The sequence below is a fragment of the Pezoporus flaviventris genome, unplaced genomic scaffold (assembly GCF_033815535.1).
Source record: "Pezoporus flaviventris isolate CSIRO_AGI_PZ_B2104156 unplaced genomic scaffold, CSIRO_AGI_Pfla_v1 ptg000021l, whole genome shotgun sequence".
Taxonomy (NCBI): Eukaryota; Metazoa; Chordata; class Aves; order Psittaciformes; family Psittacidae; genus Pezoporus; species Pezoporus flaviventris.
Window position 1 is genome coordinate 1,725,169 of NW_026892569.1, and position 15,004 is coordinate 1,740,172.

The window sequence follows — 15,004 nt, forward strand, 5'->3', positions numbered from 1 at the left end:
TTTGGAAGCAGAATTAGACCAAAGATTTATAAATAGATTTTTTTTCTTCCTGCCTCCACAAAGTTTTGACTTAATCCAACAATTCTTTGGTATCTTCATGTCAGTGACCATCTCAGCAGGCACTAGCTACTGCAGTGATGAAGTTTGTTACTGGGCAGAATGAAACACGGAGGAAAAATGCTCCTGGAAGACAGGTATCTTTACAAATGACAGAATATTTATTACCAATACCTTTAAAAAAAGATTACATCTGCTAGATCACTGATAAATATCATTTACACTGGGGAGAAAACTACAGCAGCTTCTTTTTTTTTTGTTCCATTTTTCTTGGTTTTGTAGTTTTTTTCTGTTTTTTTCTTACTTTTACTTTTTACATAGAAGTAACCATATCAAACTAAGAAAGGAACACAGCTTGAAATACTGACAATATTTCTCTGGTCAACACCCCTGACTTTTACACAAGTGGAATCCTGATTATGAGTTACTGAATAAATATATTTAGAAGGTCTAAAAGTTAACTGTATTATTTTGTAAGCAAAAAAGACAAGTTACAGGCAAATTCAAGCTATCAGGAAAAAAAAAAAGTAATAATATACCACTGCAGCGCATTTAAACTTGAAAATTTTATAGAAAATTCCATTTCCTTTGACTAGCATTATCCCATCTGAGTGAACTTACAAAATTACCCCATAGTAACAAATGGTCCTTCTCTTAAGAAGAATTATTTTGCTGTGGATATTGTCGTTTTCCGGCGTGACTCTATTTTACCTCAGGTGCCTATGAAGAGTTTTCATAAGGAAACACGGACTTCTTAGGAGAGAACTACCAGAGATCCCACCTTGCCATGCACTACCCACACCTCCCTGAAGCACGGCACAGCTCCTCTGAGGCTCCTGGTCCAGACCGGACTTCCCAAGAGTTTTCTACACGGTGGCATATGAAAGATGATTAGTTATATTCCAATGCACGTGGAAAGCAGCGCGTGTTTGGACAAGCCCAGAGCAGCTTTTACATCTCGGGGTCGCTGTATCCTGATTTCCTTGGAATAAAATTCCCAAAGTGAGGTGGCCTTCACTGGCTTTACACCCAAAGGTGAGAACCATGTTGTCGGATTGCTCCTTCAGGTTCCTTTTTGTCACTTGAGGCAGAGATCGCACCTTTGCAGTATCTTCATTCCTACCCAATTTAATGCTACACATGATAAAGACAAAGCTATTTCAAGACAGTAAAATGGACCCTTGCTGCACAATGCCAGAATATTAGCTACATGTCCTGTAGTCCACAAGCAACCAAATTTCATGTACTTTTTCAAGGTTATAGTGTTCTTACTGAGTATTTAGAGTTTGACTTGCTTAGACCTCTGAATAAAATGCAACATCTTGTGTGTTATAAGCACTTGATTCAACACAAGACTCATCATAACTGCCAGTTAACTATAGCCGCATTACAAACCCAATCTGGAACAGTTCTGCCTTGTGTAGCCTTGTAAAACTGTACAGTAAAGTTGCAGCCAATTTACTATGAACAACGTTGAACTCTCCATCAGAAAGGAAAAAATTCCAAACAATATTTCCATGGTAATGTCGTCCATAGCATTTTATAGCAGAGGAAAAATTAATATCTACATCATATGTTAACTTTAAAAAATTCTATAAAACACTAAATATATAATAAAAAATATGCATATAAGGACATATGTAAACTGCTTTGGTAACATCATATTACAGATGTTTTCAGTGCATTGCAGAGTTTCCAAGGAAACTTCAGACAAAGCTATATTTGCTTTGAGGAAGTACTGTATAATGCCATTCCTAAAGAAGCATAAACATTTTTCCAGTAGTAAGATGTACTCAAACCACAATATTACTTAGTACTGGGTGTCTTCAAAACAACTAGCTAAATGTTGCTTATATTATAAACGAGAAGTCCTTTATGTGATTTTTGTCATAAACTGGAGCGAGCTGTGAGCGATATCATTATCGTGCTGATGGCTGACAGTGTACAGGCATTGGAGGTGGATGAGCCGGATCCTCTTGCGTATGCATCTGAGCAAAGGAAAGAGGGGGAGAAAATGAGCCAGTGGTGACAAGAGCAGCCCTCATTAACCCCAAACCCAAGAGATTAATTCTGGCTCCTCCAAGGAAGTGTGGTGGTGGCCGGGAGGTCAGACCCCACATAACCTCCTTTTCACTGCACTTCACCTCTCTAACTGAGTTTTCCATTGAACTCAAATTCCTGCTGCTGTTGTGTTGAGGCTACTTACAATTGTATTACTTCAGGGCCTGTTTACTTATTATTTTATTTTTCTTACAATTGTACTACATTCAAGCTGTTCCTTATGGCACCAGCCTGGAGCAATCCGCATCCCGGAGGAGCTGTGTACCTGTGCCCACTGTGCTGAGCCAAATAAGAACTGGCATGTGTTCCTCCTCTCCTACCTCTCCTGTGTCTGCTGATTAAATTCCTCTGTATGGTTTATATAGCCACAGTGTACAACCATGGTGAAGAGAATTCTGATCTCACTCAGGGTTTTTTACATTGCTGTAATTTTAATGCCATATTCCTGCATTGCAGAGGCTCCTGATTTAATGCAGCTTATAAACTGTGGCATTATTAATGGAAGATGGGACATGGAGATTTTGCAAAAGCAATGTTGTGTAATAAAATACTCTCTTGCCTGTTTGTTCTTCTACACAACCTCATTTCCCTAAATACATATTTATGTATCCAACACACAATGGAATATGGCTATACAGTAGCCTTATAAATTTAAAACCTCTATACACTGCATTTGATATTTTGTTACAGTGAATTGCAGTGAAACAATATATTGTACATATATACGAGTAGGGAAGTAAGAGAGTGAAAAGTGTCTAGAAAAATACAAATATAACTACTTATGATGGCATTTCTTATGGTTTAATCTTGATTCAGTATGAAATCAGAAATGTGGGCCAGAGTGACCACTGGTCCCAGGTAAGTCTGGGTTTCAGCTCCCTGCCTGGGAAATGGCCAGACTTACAGCCCGGCCCTTCTCTGCTTCATCCTGCTTCTAGGTGAAAACAGTGACGGGGTGAAGCAGGTCTGCCCCAACAGCAGGGATAGAGGGACTGGGGATCCCAGAGCGCCCATGCGGGACCCTGGTTCCTCCCATCCTTACTTGATATCTTTGGAATTCGGATTTGTTCACTGCTGCTGCCGTCACCCCCATCGCTGATCGGCTTTATCTCGATGATGTAGTCCTCATCGAATGGCAGCGAGAGCTCCACGGAGGTTTTATTCGTTTCTATTACAGATGTGCTGCTCTGCCTGTTCCACCTGTACAAAACCTGCAGCAAAGGGGAGAGAGAAAAGGGGGCAGAAATGGCAGAGATGGCCATTGCCCCAAGGTCGTCCAGATCTGCTGCTGCTCTTTCCCTGCCTCTGATGGTCAGACACATGGCCTGGTCTCAGAGGGGCTGCTGGGGTTTTGCTGGGGACTCAGCACAGCAGTGACAGTGCTTGGGGTGGGGAGGTGACACCGGGAGGAGGGTGATGCCCATGTGCAGTACCAAACAGCACAGGTAGCTGGGGGAGCACCTTCATGAAATCTTTAACTTTATGAAGCTAAAATAAATCCCAAGGCTAATTTATAGAGGCCAGAAACTCATTATTATGTTTCTTCAGGGAACTAGGTTGAGGTATTTGATGCGGTGCCACAAATGGCTTCCCAGAATAAATGATTTTTTTTGAATGGTCTTCTAAGATCTGGGAATTTTACTAATTTAGATCAAAAATTGTGACAAATGCCAGAAAAAAAGATGAAAAATGGGCAATGTTTTGCTATGGTTCAGGAAAGAAATCAGTCTGGCTGTGCTATCCCATCAGTAAGTTAAAAGAGGGCTTCTTAGAAACCCACTAGACAGGGTTTGCTTTTTCAGGGTGATGAATCTCTCCCATCCTCTTTCAATTGACAACTTAATTTGCATTTCAAACCTAAAATACGTAGTGAAAAGTTGGTCCAAACTGCTGAGATTCATCTGAGGTTTTAACTAAAAACCCCGAGGAATTACTTCTTTTTGATAATCTGATACAGTGCACCAGAGATACTTAAAAGCTAGTGCAGAAATTCAGGAGAGCTGGTACAGGCTGGTAAAGCCAATGCCGCTGGCATTCCAGATTGTGAACAAAATACAAAGCATGTCCAGGCTCTTCATCATTTCAAGCTGTGGTGGGAAATGCTTGCACGACTCAACCCTCAAGACAATGGCTGGCAATTGTACACCGATGTCTTCTTTAGGCCAAATTAAACCCTTGTGGAAGGTGACAGAGCTGAATTTTTCCCAAGATTTCTCTCCGGTTAAATTATACCCTATTAAAACTGCTTCTAATGAGGATGCTCTTTCTTTTCCTTTTCGCTTTGCTTTCTAAAGAAAATGGGAGCTATTAAAAAAGCATTTTATTTGTCTGCAATTAAGGAGTCAACTACAGCCTTTGGAAGGTTTCCACCGAAGGCAGGAGAGCAGTCCTGCAGGTAGGAGCTTCTCAGGGAAGGAGCAGGTTGAGGTCTGTAGGCTGAGAAGGTACTCACTCTATACAGATATGACCTCTGTTTCTGGAAAACCATGTAAGTACCATGAAAAATGCCTTGTCTGGTCTTACTATAAACCCCTACTCGACACTGTATTCATGGAAATGTTCCCTGTAGCCCTATACCAGAACCCAGTGACAGCTACGCTTAGTGAGGATTTGCTGCAGGATCAGGGAGTGATGAGTGAGCTGGTGGAGGGCAGTGTTGTCCGGCTGCCTGTGCTAACAAAATACTCACTTTGTAGCCTCTCACTTCTGACTCGTTATCCAGTGCTTTCACTTGGTCCCAGTTCAGTATGATCTTGGAGTCAGATGAATTCCATATGATGTTTCCAGGGGGCTGACTCGGTGCTATATAAGAGTATACACAGCACTGTATTATTAAGGAGCAATGTTTTCCTGTTGGATCCCTCCCAGTAAGGCTTCCCCCACCATTGCTGAGCATGCCTAGAGCCCTATCACTCTGGAAAGCTGATGAGCTGTTTCACTGCTCTGTGTCCTCAAGGTCACAGAGGTGTGACACAACACAGTGCTCTAAATGAAAAAGGATTCGGTCAGTTGCTCAACATGCCTGAGACCAAAAGAAGAAAGCCCTCTTGAACGACGAGATAAATATTTAATTTGCCTGCACAGCTGTGATTCAGTTTTGCATGCTCTGCTTACTTAACACGGGGAAGAGCCTCACAAAAAATAAAAGGCGGTTGCTAAGTCTTCTGCACAAAAACCCAGCAAAGAAAAGCCTGACAGCTCCTTCAGACTCAGCAAAGCCTGAAAATGAGAGAGGAGAGCACAAGCAGAAAGCCTCCCAGGCAAGAGGCCCCCATCCTTGCAGACACTCACGTGGCTTTTTGGTGGTGACATTGACTGCGGCACTAGAGGGGCCGGTCCCAGCCGTGTTGTACGCCCTGACTGCCAAGTGGTACAGCGCGTTGCCTCTCAGGTTGCTGACTTTTGTAGATGTTTGATTGCCAACCGTCCGAATCCTTTTTGCGTTCTCTTCCTTTTCGTCATGTCTCCAACATCTGACCTGAGAAGCAGAGCAGGTACGTGTGCTTATCTCCAGCTACAGGCTGGCACACCTGTCGTTTCCAGCACTAACTGTGGCACTGCTGCCCAAAGTGCAAGAGCCATAGGGACAGAACTTGCACCCTGCTACAATGCTTTCTTGGTCCTAGCTAGAAACACCCGCCTGACTGCAGTGCTCCCTCCCCAGCACCTCAGACACTGCCTGGCCATGGAAGCACTTTCATGCAGATTTCTCTCAGCAACCTCTGCTCTCAATTTTCAGCCAGATCACACACAGAAAGATGTATAATTATTTACCGTGTGACAGAAATCTCCACATATTGAAGAGATAAAAGGAACCAAATACACCACAGGAACCCACATACCCTATGGCCGGCAGGAGCAGCACTGCAATGACTGCCTGTGATGTATCTCTGTTTCTCTTTAAGGCTTAGTACTGAGGCTGTGTTGTGTTTCCATACCTCATATCCCTGTATTCTTCCTTTGTGCTGGTTTTCCCAAGGGGGAGCCCAAGAAACTTCAACATCTGAGGCAGAAAGACTTCTGGCCAAAACAGTGGTTGGGGGTCTCGTTGGCTCTGCATAAGAGGAGTTAAAAATAAAACACAGAGTTCTCACTTTTATGTTCAATTAGTCCCAGACTTCAAGGGATTTATTTTCTTTATTGCATGAGAAAAGAAGCATGCGACCAAAATAAACTTCCACATTTCATAACAATGGCCTGTCAGCCTCTGGCAGACAGCACCGCTCCTCTACCTAAGAAATAATAAGATGTCATTACTAAACTCAACCCAGGATACCATGTACTGTAATTAGGACAAGAGGGAACATTTTCTAATCAGTGGACATTAATTCATTCCAAATCTCGGAGGAATTCTTCCCAGATTACATATTACTTTTCCATTAATATCAAAAGATTTCATTACGATTAATGTTATTTTAATGACTATGAAAAGAATTAATCACGGCTCGCCATTTATTATAAATCAGAGCAAGGATTAGGTATCAAAGGATATGTCAAGGTGGATACAAAACCCTTTCAGACCCGGCCAACCCCCTCCATGTCTAGCAGCAGGGAGGAGGGAGAGGCGGTGGGGTGGGCTCCTGGCTCTACCTTCTTCTGCTGAGTAGACGACGGTCACGGGGCTGAATGACCCTTCCCCCTTGTTGTTGTAGACCCCCACTTTAACTTCATAGGGGGAGAAGGGCGGCAAGGTCTCGTTGCGGAAGACGTATCTGGCGGCATCTGGGGAGGCCACGACGGTCTGCATCCAGCTGACGGTGCCAAAGGGGCGGAAGGCCACCACGTACCCAAAGCCGCCTCCGTTCTGCAGCTCCTCAGGCACTGTCTGTGGGCAGGCAGACCATGGGAGAAACAGCACTGTCAGCAGTGCCATGCATTTATCTCCCTGCCTGCATGCTGGCTAACGCCTCTGCGTCCTTCTAAAGCTACTGTGCTAGACAGAGCATTGGAGATGGGAGGTGGCTTGAGTCCTGCTTTGCATCTAACCTGAATTCATCCCATCCTGTCTGTGCTAGAGCCTTCCTGCTCTGCAAGCTCCCTCTAGGCAGGGGTGAAAGAAGCACCTCCAGAAGACACTTCACCTAAGACTTAATTCACCTTTGTAGACGCCCACCTTCCTCACTGGCTAGATGGAGCCTCCAGTAACAATGTCAGTAATTCCAGGCACTGCAATGACCAAAGGCCTGAGGTTTGTTGGGCTGAACTAAGGACATGATTCCTGATTTCCCAATACACATGCAGCTGCTCTCATGTCTTTGGAATTGCACGTGAAGCCCTGAAAAACACATCCTCACAATGTCCCAGACAGCATGGGGCTGGTGATCCCTTGCTGGCCTGTTGCCACACAGTGACCCAGACCAGGCCAGCTAACTCTCTGCGTCCTGTGTGACATGACCTGTAAATAGACCATGATGGCAGGGAGTGACTTGTAACAAACATGATGGAGAAGGGCAGGTAAGTGCTAGGTAACCGCTAGAAGAAGCAACCTGTCACCTCCTTGTCACTTCTGGATACACTGATGCTTCCTACCCTCAGCCTTGCAGCCCCCTAAAAGCTGCATCGAACCCCAAATCTTCGATGTATTAAAATAGTCTCTAATTATGGGCCCCTCTCCCACAGATGTCCATGGTGCTTAAGCACGTGAAGGGGTTACTTTTCGGTGACTGCTTATTTCTCTGTACCGAAAATCCTGAAAAATACACCAGAACATAAAGAAAAGGCCTCTGGACATTTAAAAGACTAAACTGACTGTTCTATCAAAATACTAATTATATTTTGTGCAAATTACGTCTCAAGTCAATGGCTGATGTTCTTGCCATGTGTGTTTTTGAAACATATTGCAGTATCTATAGGAGACACAGCGTAGCTAATTAGTCCAACAGAGGAGGAAATTTAGCACATTGAGCTGTGTGGTAAGGACAAAATCCCATTTATAGTTTTTTAATAACCTTAAAAATATCTCTGGTGATTCATTCTGCCAGCTTGGTCAGAAATAGAGCTAAGTGGAAGTGTTAGCGTGTCCAGTGAAGTTCATTATTCAGAAAAATATGCCAGCTGCATCGCATTGTAACATGAAAATACGAGCAGACAAATGACTAAAGTTCTAACCCCAGCTGCCTTAAGGAATATTAAACATTTTTCATCTCTGCATCTCCTCTTGCTGGCTTTCATTAGCAGTGATGAAAGCCAGCATGCAACGCACTGTGCTCTTAACTATTTGCTGCCATATATCCCAGCACAGGGATGAAGGATGAAGCTTGGGAGCCAGCCACAAGGATTCTCAGCCGGGTCAGGACATTCCATGTCTGGCCTCACAAACTCCGTTTTATCCCTCAGGTGGTTCCTGCCCATCTGTGTTTTGCCATATGAGTACAGATGTGCTTAGAGTCGGGGGAACTGAGCTTGGGTCCAAGCAACGATGTGTTCCCCGTGGTCCCCTGCACAGCACTTCTCTGCTGGCTTCCCTGCACAGGGGCCTGGGGAGGGGAAGAGGTTTAGCTCTGTTATTTTTATCACACAATCTGGGCTTTTTTACTGCAAGCCATTTGAAATCTACAGAACCTTCACTGGTGCAGGGTGAAAAGGTGCATTTAGGTCAGGACCATATTAATGTTCGCCTCTGTTTGGACTCCACTTACCTCCCAAGTAATGACCAGCTCAGACTTGCTCCCTCCACCTCCACTGACGTTAGCTGGGGTCACTTCAGGAACTGCAAAAAAAGATGCAGAAGATGCAAGTGGCAACTTTGAAACCAGAAAAGCGCATTGAAATGGAACAGACCTACACAGCAACAGAACTCTGCTGGCCTGCCCCTGCTGGGTAACAGAAACACTATTAGGAAATGCCTAATTTGCCATGGCAAACAGCATATTAAAAGTATGTCAATAATAGTATATTAAAAGTATGCCAATTAACTGGTGTGTTCAGTCACTAATTGTTTAGTTTAAACATTTATCGTCCATGAAAAAGGGCTTTTGTTTTCCTATTTCATATTCTATTCCATTACAGCCTGAAGGATAACAAAGGAGCCACTTACCAGGGGTTTCCCATAGCCTAAACACATATCCCTGCAACCACATGCTGAGTCTATACCTTGCTGTGACCCCTTTCTGCCAGGTCACAAGACAGGGACAGCATGAAGGAGCATTAAAGCTCTCATGGTTATGCTGTGCCTGCAGCAGCCAGCAGAAACCGTGTGGTTCTAGGAGGTAGTGGTGTGCTTAAGAGCAGCCTTCAGTAAGTCTCTGAAATAATCCAGCTCACAGGGCAGCCCAAGATGATTGCTGCAACACTGATGACCCACAGGGTGAGGTCAAAGTTACTCCAAGAACCAGAGAAGCTCCCAGCATCAACAGACTGCTGACTCTGCAGTTGCGAAGCTCAAACTCCTGCTCTCAATGTGCTGTAGTCTGTTCCAGAGCTTCATAGCTCTTAAGGCTGGAGAGGACCTTAAGATCATTGAGTTCCACTCCTCTACTGCAGGCAGGGACACCTCACACTAGACCATTTCACCCAAGGCTCTGCCCAACTTGGCCTTGAACACCACCATGGATGGAGCATTCACCACATCTTTGGGCAACCCATTCCAGTGCCTCACCACCCTCACAGTAAAGAACTCCTTCCTTATATCTAACTGTATTTCCTCTGTTTAAGTTTAAACACATTACCCCTTGTTCTATCACTGAAGTTCCTGATGAAGACTCCCTGATGCCTTCCATCAGATTGATCATGGGAAACCAGAAAGACTGTTTCAGAGTCCATCTCTCTCATCAGTGGATACTGGGTAGCATTTTCCAAAAAACCCGCCCAAATATCTTTTGTGGAAAATCATTGCTTTCTGCAGGAAAAGGACATGAAGTCTTCTCATACTCCAGACACCATGAAGTGAGCAAAAGAGCCCATCAGGAGATCCACAACTTCCCCTGCCTATTCTGTGCACACAAATAACATGCCATGAGGGAGGAGAGCTATGGGCACATAAAGCGCTCCTCAGCTTCCTCCAGTGCAACACATCCATTAGCACTGATGAGCATTTATTTGACAAGATTTAACTCAGTTGCCCACCACTACTTACGAGCTTCCTCAGTTCTTCTCTTCTCTGAAGGTCTGCTGGGCTCTCCAATCCCAATCAGGTTGGCAGCCACTACTCGAAATTCATACTCGACCCAAGGGTTCAGGCCCACCACTGTTGCTGTGAACGTCCTGCCATCGATGATCTCTGGAACTAGGAGACAAACATGAGTCAGGAATGCAATGAAACCCACCCAAAGTATTAAAGATGCTGTGAAAAGGCCATGCATACCTGATACCCTTAAATGTAAATACAACGTGAATAAGGATTGATAGGCATTTTCTCTTTTTTTTCTATTTTTTTTTTTAACTGCAAAGAAGAGGCAGCATTAAAACATGTGCTTTTAGCACAGAAATTCCAGCTCTTACTGAGTTTTGCCTAAATTGCCACTTTTTGAAAACAAAATGTCAAGACAACAGGTTTAAAGGGGTTTTATTTTTCTCTTTTTAAAACACGCTGTTCCCTCTAGTTAATGGCTACTGGAACAAAATTAACCTTGGACGGAAAGAGAAATTACATCATGGGATTTTTCCCTCTATCAGGAAAATAATTCTACTTAAAGATAGGCCAGATGACACAGTCTGTCCCTGAGGGATGTCTTTATAGACCACAATTACTGTTGTATATCTCCAGAGCAGCAACAAAAGATAGGAATTCATTCTGTTTTCCCTTAAACATTCATGAGAAAAATGGATGAGTAATAGCGCAGACTGGACTCTAAATCTTTGGGTTGCCAAACTTGAAACTAGTTAATAAGACCAGCCCTGCAGCCAGGCAAATTACTTTTCACTTCAGAGTGCAGAGCTGCTCTGCTCAGCCGATGCATGGGTCCTGATGGATGTTTTCCAGGTAGGGCAATGGACCTACCTGTACTCACTGCTTGCCATCCCACTGAGAAGGGGGTCCTTGCTTGCACAACATACATTGTAATAGGGCTGTGGTTGTCTGCTCCTGGCCTCCAGGACAGCTGAGCGGTGGTGTCAGTGACTTCATCTATTGTCACAGCTTCTGGTGGACCTGGGGGACCTGTTGGAAGAATTAAAGGAGAGGGGTGCTTAAGGCTTTGCAGTGACTTGAGGAAGCAGCGCTGTGGTCTTCCTCCCTTACTCAGGACAGTGGCAACTGAGTCCCTGCAGAGGAGATAAGTGCAGCCCTAGCTGTGATTTAGCAGATGCCTAGATTTGGAGGCACAGGGGAGATACACAGATTCAGAGATCACCGGCTTCACCTGCAGCCCCCAGGTGCTCCACGTGTACCGAGCCCCATGGCAGACCTGAGCTACCATACAGAGTAAGGCACTCGTTGCAGTGCTCAGGATCAGCTCTGCCATCTCACATCTTCTGCTTTAGAAGTGGCCAATATACAACTGTGGTTTTTGGCTGCAGCCTGGATGCACTCAGAGGTTGGAGAAGAACAAAGGACCTGCCTGTAGGTAGCATCATGTCTGAGTAGGGACCAATATTTTCTGCTTCACTGCTGGGTCCTTTCTAAACAGTGGGATGTACATAGGAAAGAATACCTCTCTCCTGTATCATACAGCCATTTCTCTCAGCAGAGGTACCTCAGGTGAAGTCCCTACCCAAAAGAACCACCTCAAGCAGCAAACTCTCCTCTTGCAACTCACTCTGTGGTCTAAAATTATTCTCATACGATATTCTGAGAGATGGATGTGTTTAAATATCTAAAAATACCCCAAAACCTTCCAACATCCTGCCTTTAAAAGGAAAGTTTCAGCAGGTCTAGCCGGATTTAATTTCTCAGAAATTAAAACTTTAAATTCTTTTGCTGGGGGGAGCAGCCACTCAACACAGCCTCACAGAGCAGTCAGCTCCTTTGGTCCTGCGCTGCAAGTTATACCAGAGAAATGAAATCGCACTGTATGCTTCACAAATTAATCCCGCTGCTTGGCAGAGGCTGAAACCTGTCCTCACTTCATGTCTTGGAATAGCCATGGTTATTCCCCACATTTCAGAATGTCCTTCTTTGCAGGGTGCAGGCTACAGCAGGGAAAGAGAGGGAAAACTTATCAGTTATTGATTTAGCAAGTATTCCAGGGCTGCTGACAGACACGTGCTTCTGTTCTGATGGCGTGAGAAAATTCCACCCTGGGCAAGTGGCCTGATCTGTGTGTACCAGTGCCAGGGGTCACTTCTGTGTGCTCTCCTTTGATATTCCCTGACATAAATAATTCATTTTTATTCCAGTATCTAGTCTCTTATTAATCTGACATAACTCCAATATTTAAAAAACTCTAAAAATTATTCAGAAAGATCTATTTACGCATCAGTCATTCACCCCTCCTCCGCTCTCACAGCCTTGTGATACTTGCCAACTTTCATGCTGGTGGCGAGATAATACAGCACAACTCTCAGCGTAGCCATGGGGCCACTGGCCTAGACAGAGATGCCCCCACTGATGTTTTCAGGGAGTGACAAGATCAGTATTTTTACCATCATCAAGGGTCATTTTCTTGTGAGAATGCAATGTTCCTCATGCTTGTTTACAGAGGCACTAGTAAGGAAATTACCCAACCGAGGTGCCCAGTGGAGGCTGTTTTGAAATGGTTGTGCAAAACGACAGAAAATTAATCTGAAACCATGCTGCAACAAAACCTGTGAGTTAGTGTAATAGGGAGCAACCTCCTGGGGAGGAGAGCAGCAGCTCTGCTGCCTCCAGGGAGCCAGTGCTTTGTGCCGCACAGGGCTAAGAATGTCTGTGTTCATGCACCTATGGGGGAAACATGGTGAAAAGCATAACAGTATTATGAGGGTAACAGAACACCCAGCTAGAGACAAGGGCACATTTCTCAATGGAAGTTCAGTTCTAATCTTGCACATTTTACTCTGGCACAGCTTTGATAAAGAGGGAATTTCTTACTTCTTTTTCATGCTTTCCTCTCTTTTACTGAGCTGCTTGAGAACTTACATTATATGGAGAACGTGCAAACTATGATTTTCTTGGGGTCTATGAGAACTGAGGGCAGCAGGTACTGAGCAGCACCAAATTTTGCTTTCCTGAGAGCTAACAAGCAGAAAAATATAGATCATATTTATTGTAAGGATACAGACTCAGGTTAACTGATTGCATCTCTGTTAAAGTCACCTGTGTAGGGTAAGGCACAGAACTTGATGTATCAGTGAAGTTACTAAATCATATTTATTCTAGAAAAGGAACAAAACTGTTTAGCAGAAATGCAGTGAAGAAGCTGGATACTATTTCTGCTGTGCAGTTCATCAATTAAACGAGCTCACTTGATGCAAGTTTTGCATTCAGGACACAAACAAGTACTAGCGTGTTTATCTGTGTTGCGTGTCTGTTCTCTAAGTATGTATGAAAGCATCTTTATATGCACTGTTTGAAAACATATTGTGAAACCCAGTGTGTATTTAGAGCTCATTTCTGAGACTAATTACAAGGCGCTGGGATCCCAATGAATATCTTCAAGCCCAGGAACTGTCTTACCAGCAGCAGAAGGTAGGAAAAAAAAAAAAATCAAAAAGAGATTTTACAACAACAACAGTAACAAAATTCAAATACCTCTTACAATGAGGTCTGCAGCAGCTGATAGCTTGTCCACACTTGTTTGCACCATGCAGACGTATTTTCCAGCATGCTTCAGCTGGATGCTTCTGATCATCAAATCACCAGCTGAATCCTGCTGATAAAGTAGGGAAAAGTGGTTACAATTACTTTTTAATGAGCGCTAAACATCATTATCACATGAAGGACACTGTGACTAATGGATTTACTTTACACTGGCTGATGAAAACATTAGTAATGCAAGCCGTGGCCTATTAAAATTATATGTGTCTGCCTTGAAGGTAAGAGCGGGAGCGTCCTAAAATTATGGCTCTGACAAGGGGCAGGGGAGCCTGGTTTGGGACCGTTAAGCAGTTTCCCCATTAAAACAATGTGACAAAGCTTACGTAGGGCAGGTTCGCTCTGATTCCTCTTTTATCTCTGGATATCCAGTTTATAGCCTCTCTGGTATTCACATACCCAAGTTGTGTCTACATCTATTTCACAAGTGAAAACCAGCCCAAATTATGAGACATCTGCAATAGTTTCATGGCTTTGTACTACGGCCAGCATTTTGATTGCCCGGCGTTTTTGTGCTAAAGATCATGAGAACAGCACTCTCCGAGGAAATCTTGTATCACCTAACAGCGGTAATTTGTTTTCCAAACGCCAAGTGCATGTCTGATTAACTGTTGAATAGAACTAATTAGGTTTCTGTACGTACAGGAAGCTGAAAACTCTAAATTCTTCTCGAGACACAAAGCATTCAATATATTAGAAATCTCAGAGTACCCTTGTGATTGTGGCTTTCTAACTAAAGAATATTAATAAAGTTTGCAATTTTAGCTTTGCAGGCCAATCAGGCACAGCCGCCAGAAAAATCTGTTGCTGCTGATGTGTGCCATAGGCACCAATCTTTAAATGCATCTTTCAATGATTTTTGTAGGGATAACAGCAAGGCTTGTAGATTGTATTTCCTTTTCCTTTCAGCATTAAATTTCACTCCTGACAAAAGGAAACACGTACTGCCAGGCTGCTTAGATCCAGCAGAGCATGTGTCTCTATAAAACCTCCCTCAGAGAAACATGCAAAACCTCTTCCAGTTTTCTACCTCCAGCAGAGAAAATCAAGCAGGGAGGGGCCATCATAGACACCCTTACCTTGCCATGGGCTGTCTCATCCTAAACCTCCCTGGAAAGGCAGAAAATGACAACTTACCCAAGCAGATTTTCCTTTCTCCTAACAATGGAAAGTAACTCCTATCTACATACTACTTCTTCTCCATACCTGCCACTT

At 43.8% G+C, this 15,004-nt stretch overlaps 1 protein-coding gene across 4 annotated transcripts in view; it reads right to left on the reverse strand.

Annotated features, from left to right (window-relative positions):
- Nucleotides 1–197: 197 nt before the first annotated feature.
- Nucleotides 198–15,004, reverse strand: part of LOC133270495 (contactin-4) — a 338,999-nt gene continuing 324,192 nt past the window's right edge. For 3 of the 4 annotated variants that reach the window (XM_061455701.1, XM_061455702.1, XM_061455703.1), the window contains 10 exons: nucleotides 13,727–13,847; nucleotides 11,057–11,215; nucleotides 10,193–10,342; nucleotides 8,757–8,827; nucleotides 6,709–6,943; nucleotides 6,057–6,172; nucleotides 5,410–5,596; nucleotides 4,808–4,920; nucleotides 3,161–3,329; nucleotides 198–2,045 (listed from right to left, as the gene is read on the reverse strand). In XM_061455701.1, coding sequence (XP_061311685.1) covers nucleotides 1,945–2,045; nucleotides 3,161–3,329; nucleotides 4,808–4,920; nucleotides 5,410–5,596; nucleotides 6,057–6,172; nucleotides 6,709–6,943; nucleotides 8,757–8,827; nucleotides 10,193–10,342; nucleotides 11,057–11,215; nucleotides 13,727–13,847 — 1,422 coding nt within the window. In that variant the 3' untranslated portion in view covers nucleotides 198–1,944. The remainder of the gene's footprint in view (nucleotides 2,046–3,160; nucleotides 3,330–4,807; nucleotides 4,921–5,409; nucleotides 5,597–6,056; nucleotides 6,173–6,708; nucleotides 6,944–8,756; nucleotides 8,828–10,192; nucleotides 10,343–11,056; nucleotides 11,216–13,726; nucleotides 13,848–15,004) is intronic. The other variant, XM_061455704.1, reaches the window with a different exon arrangement.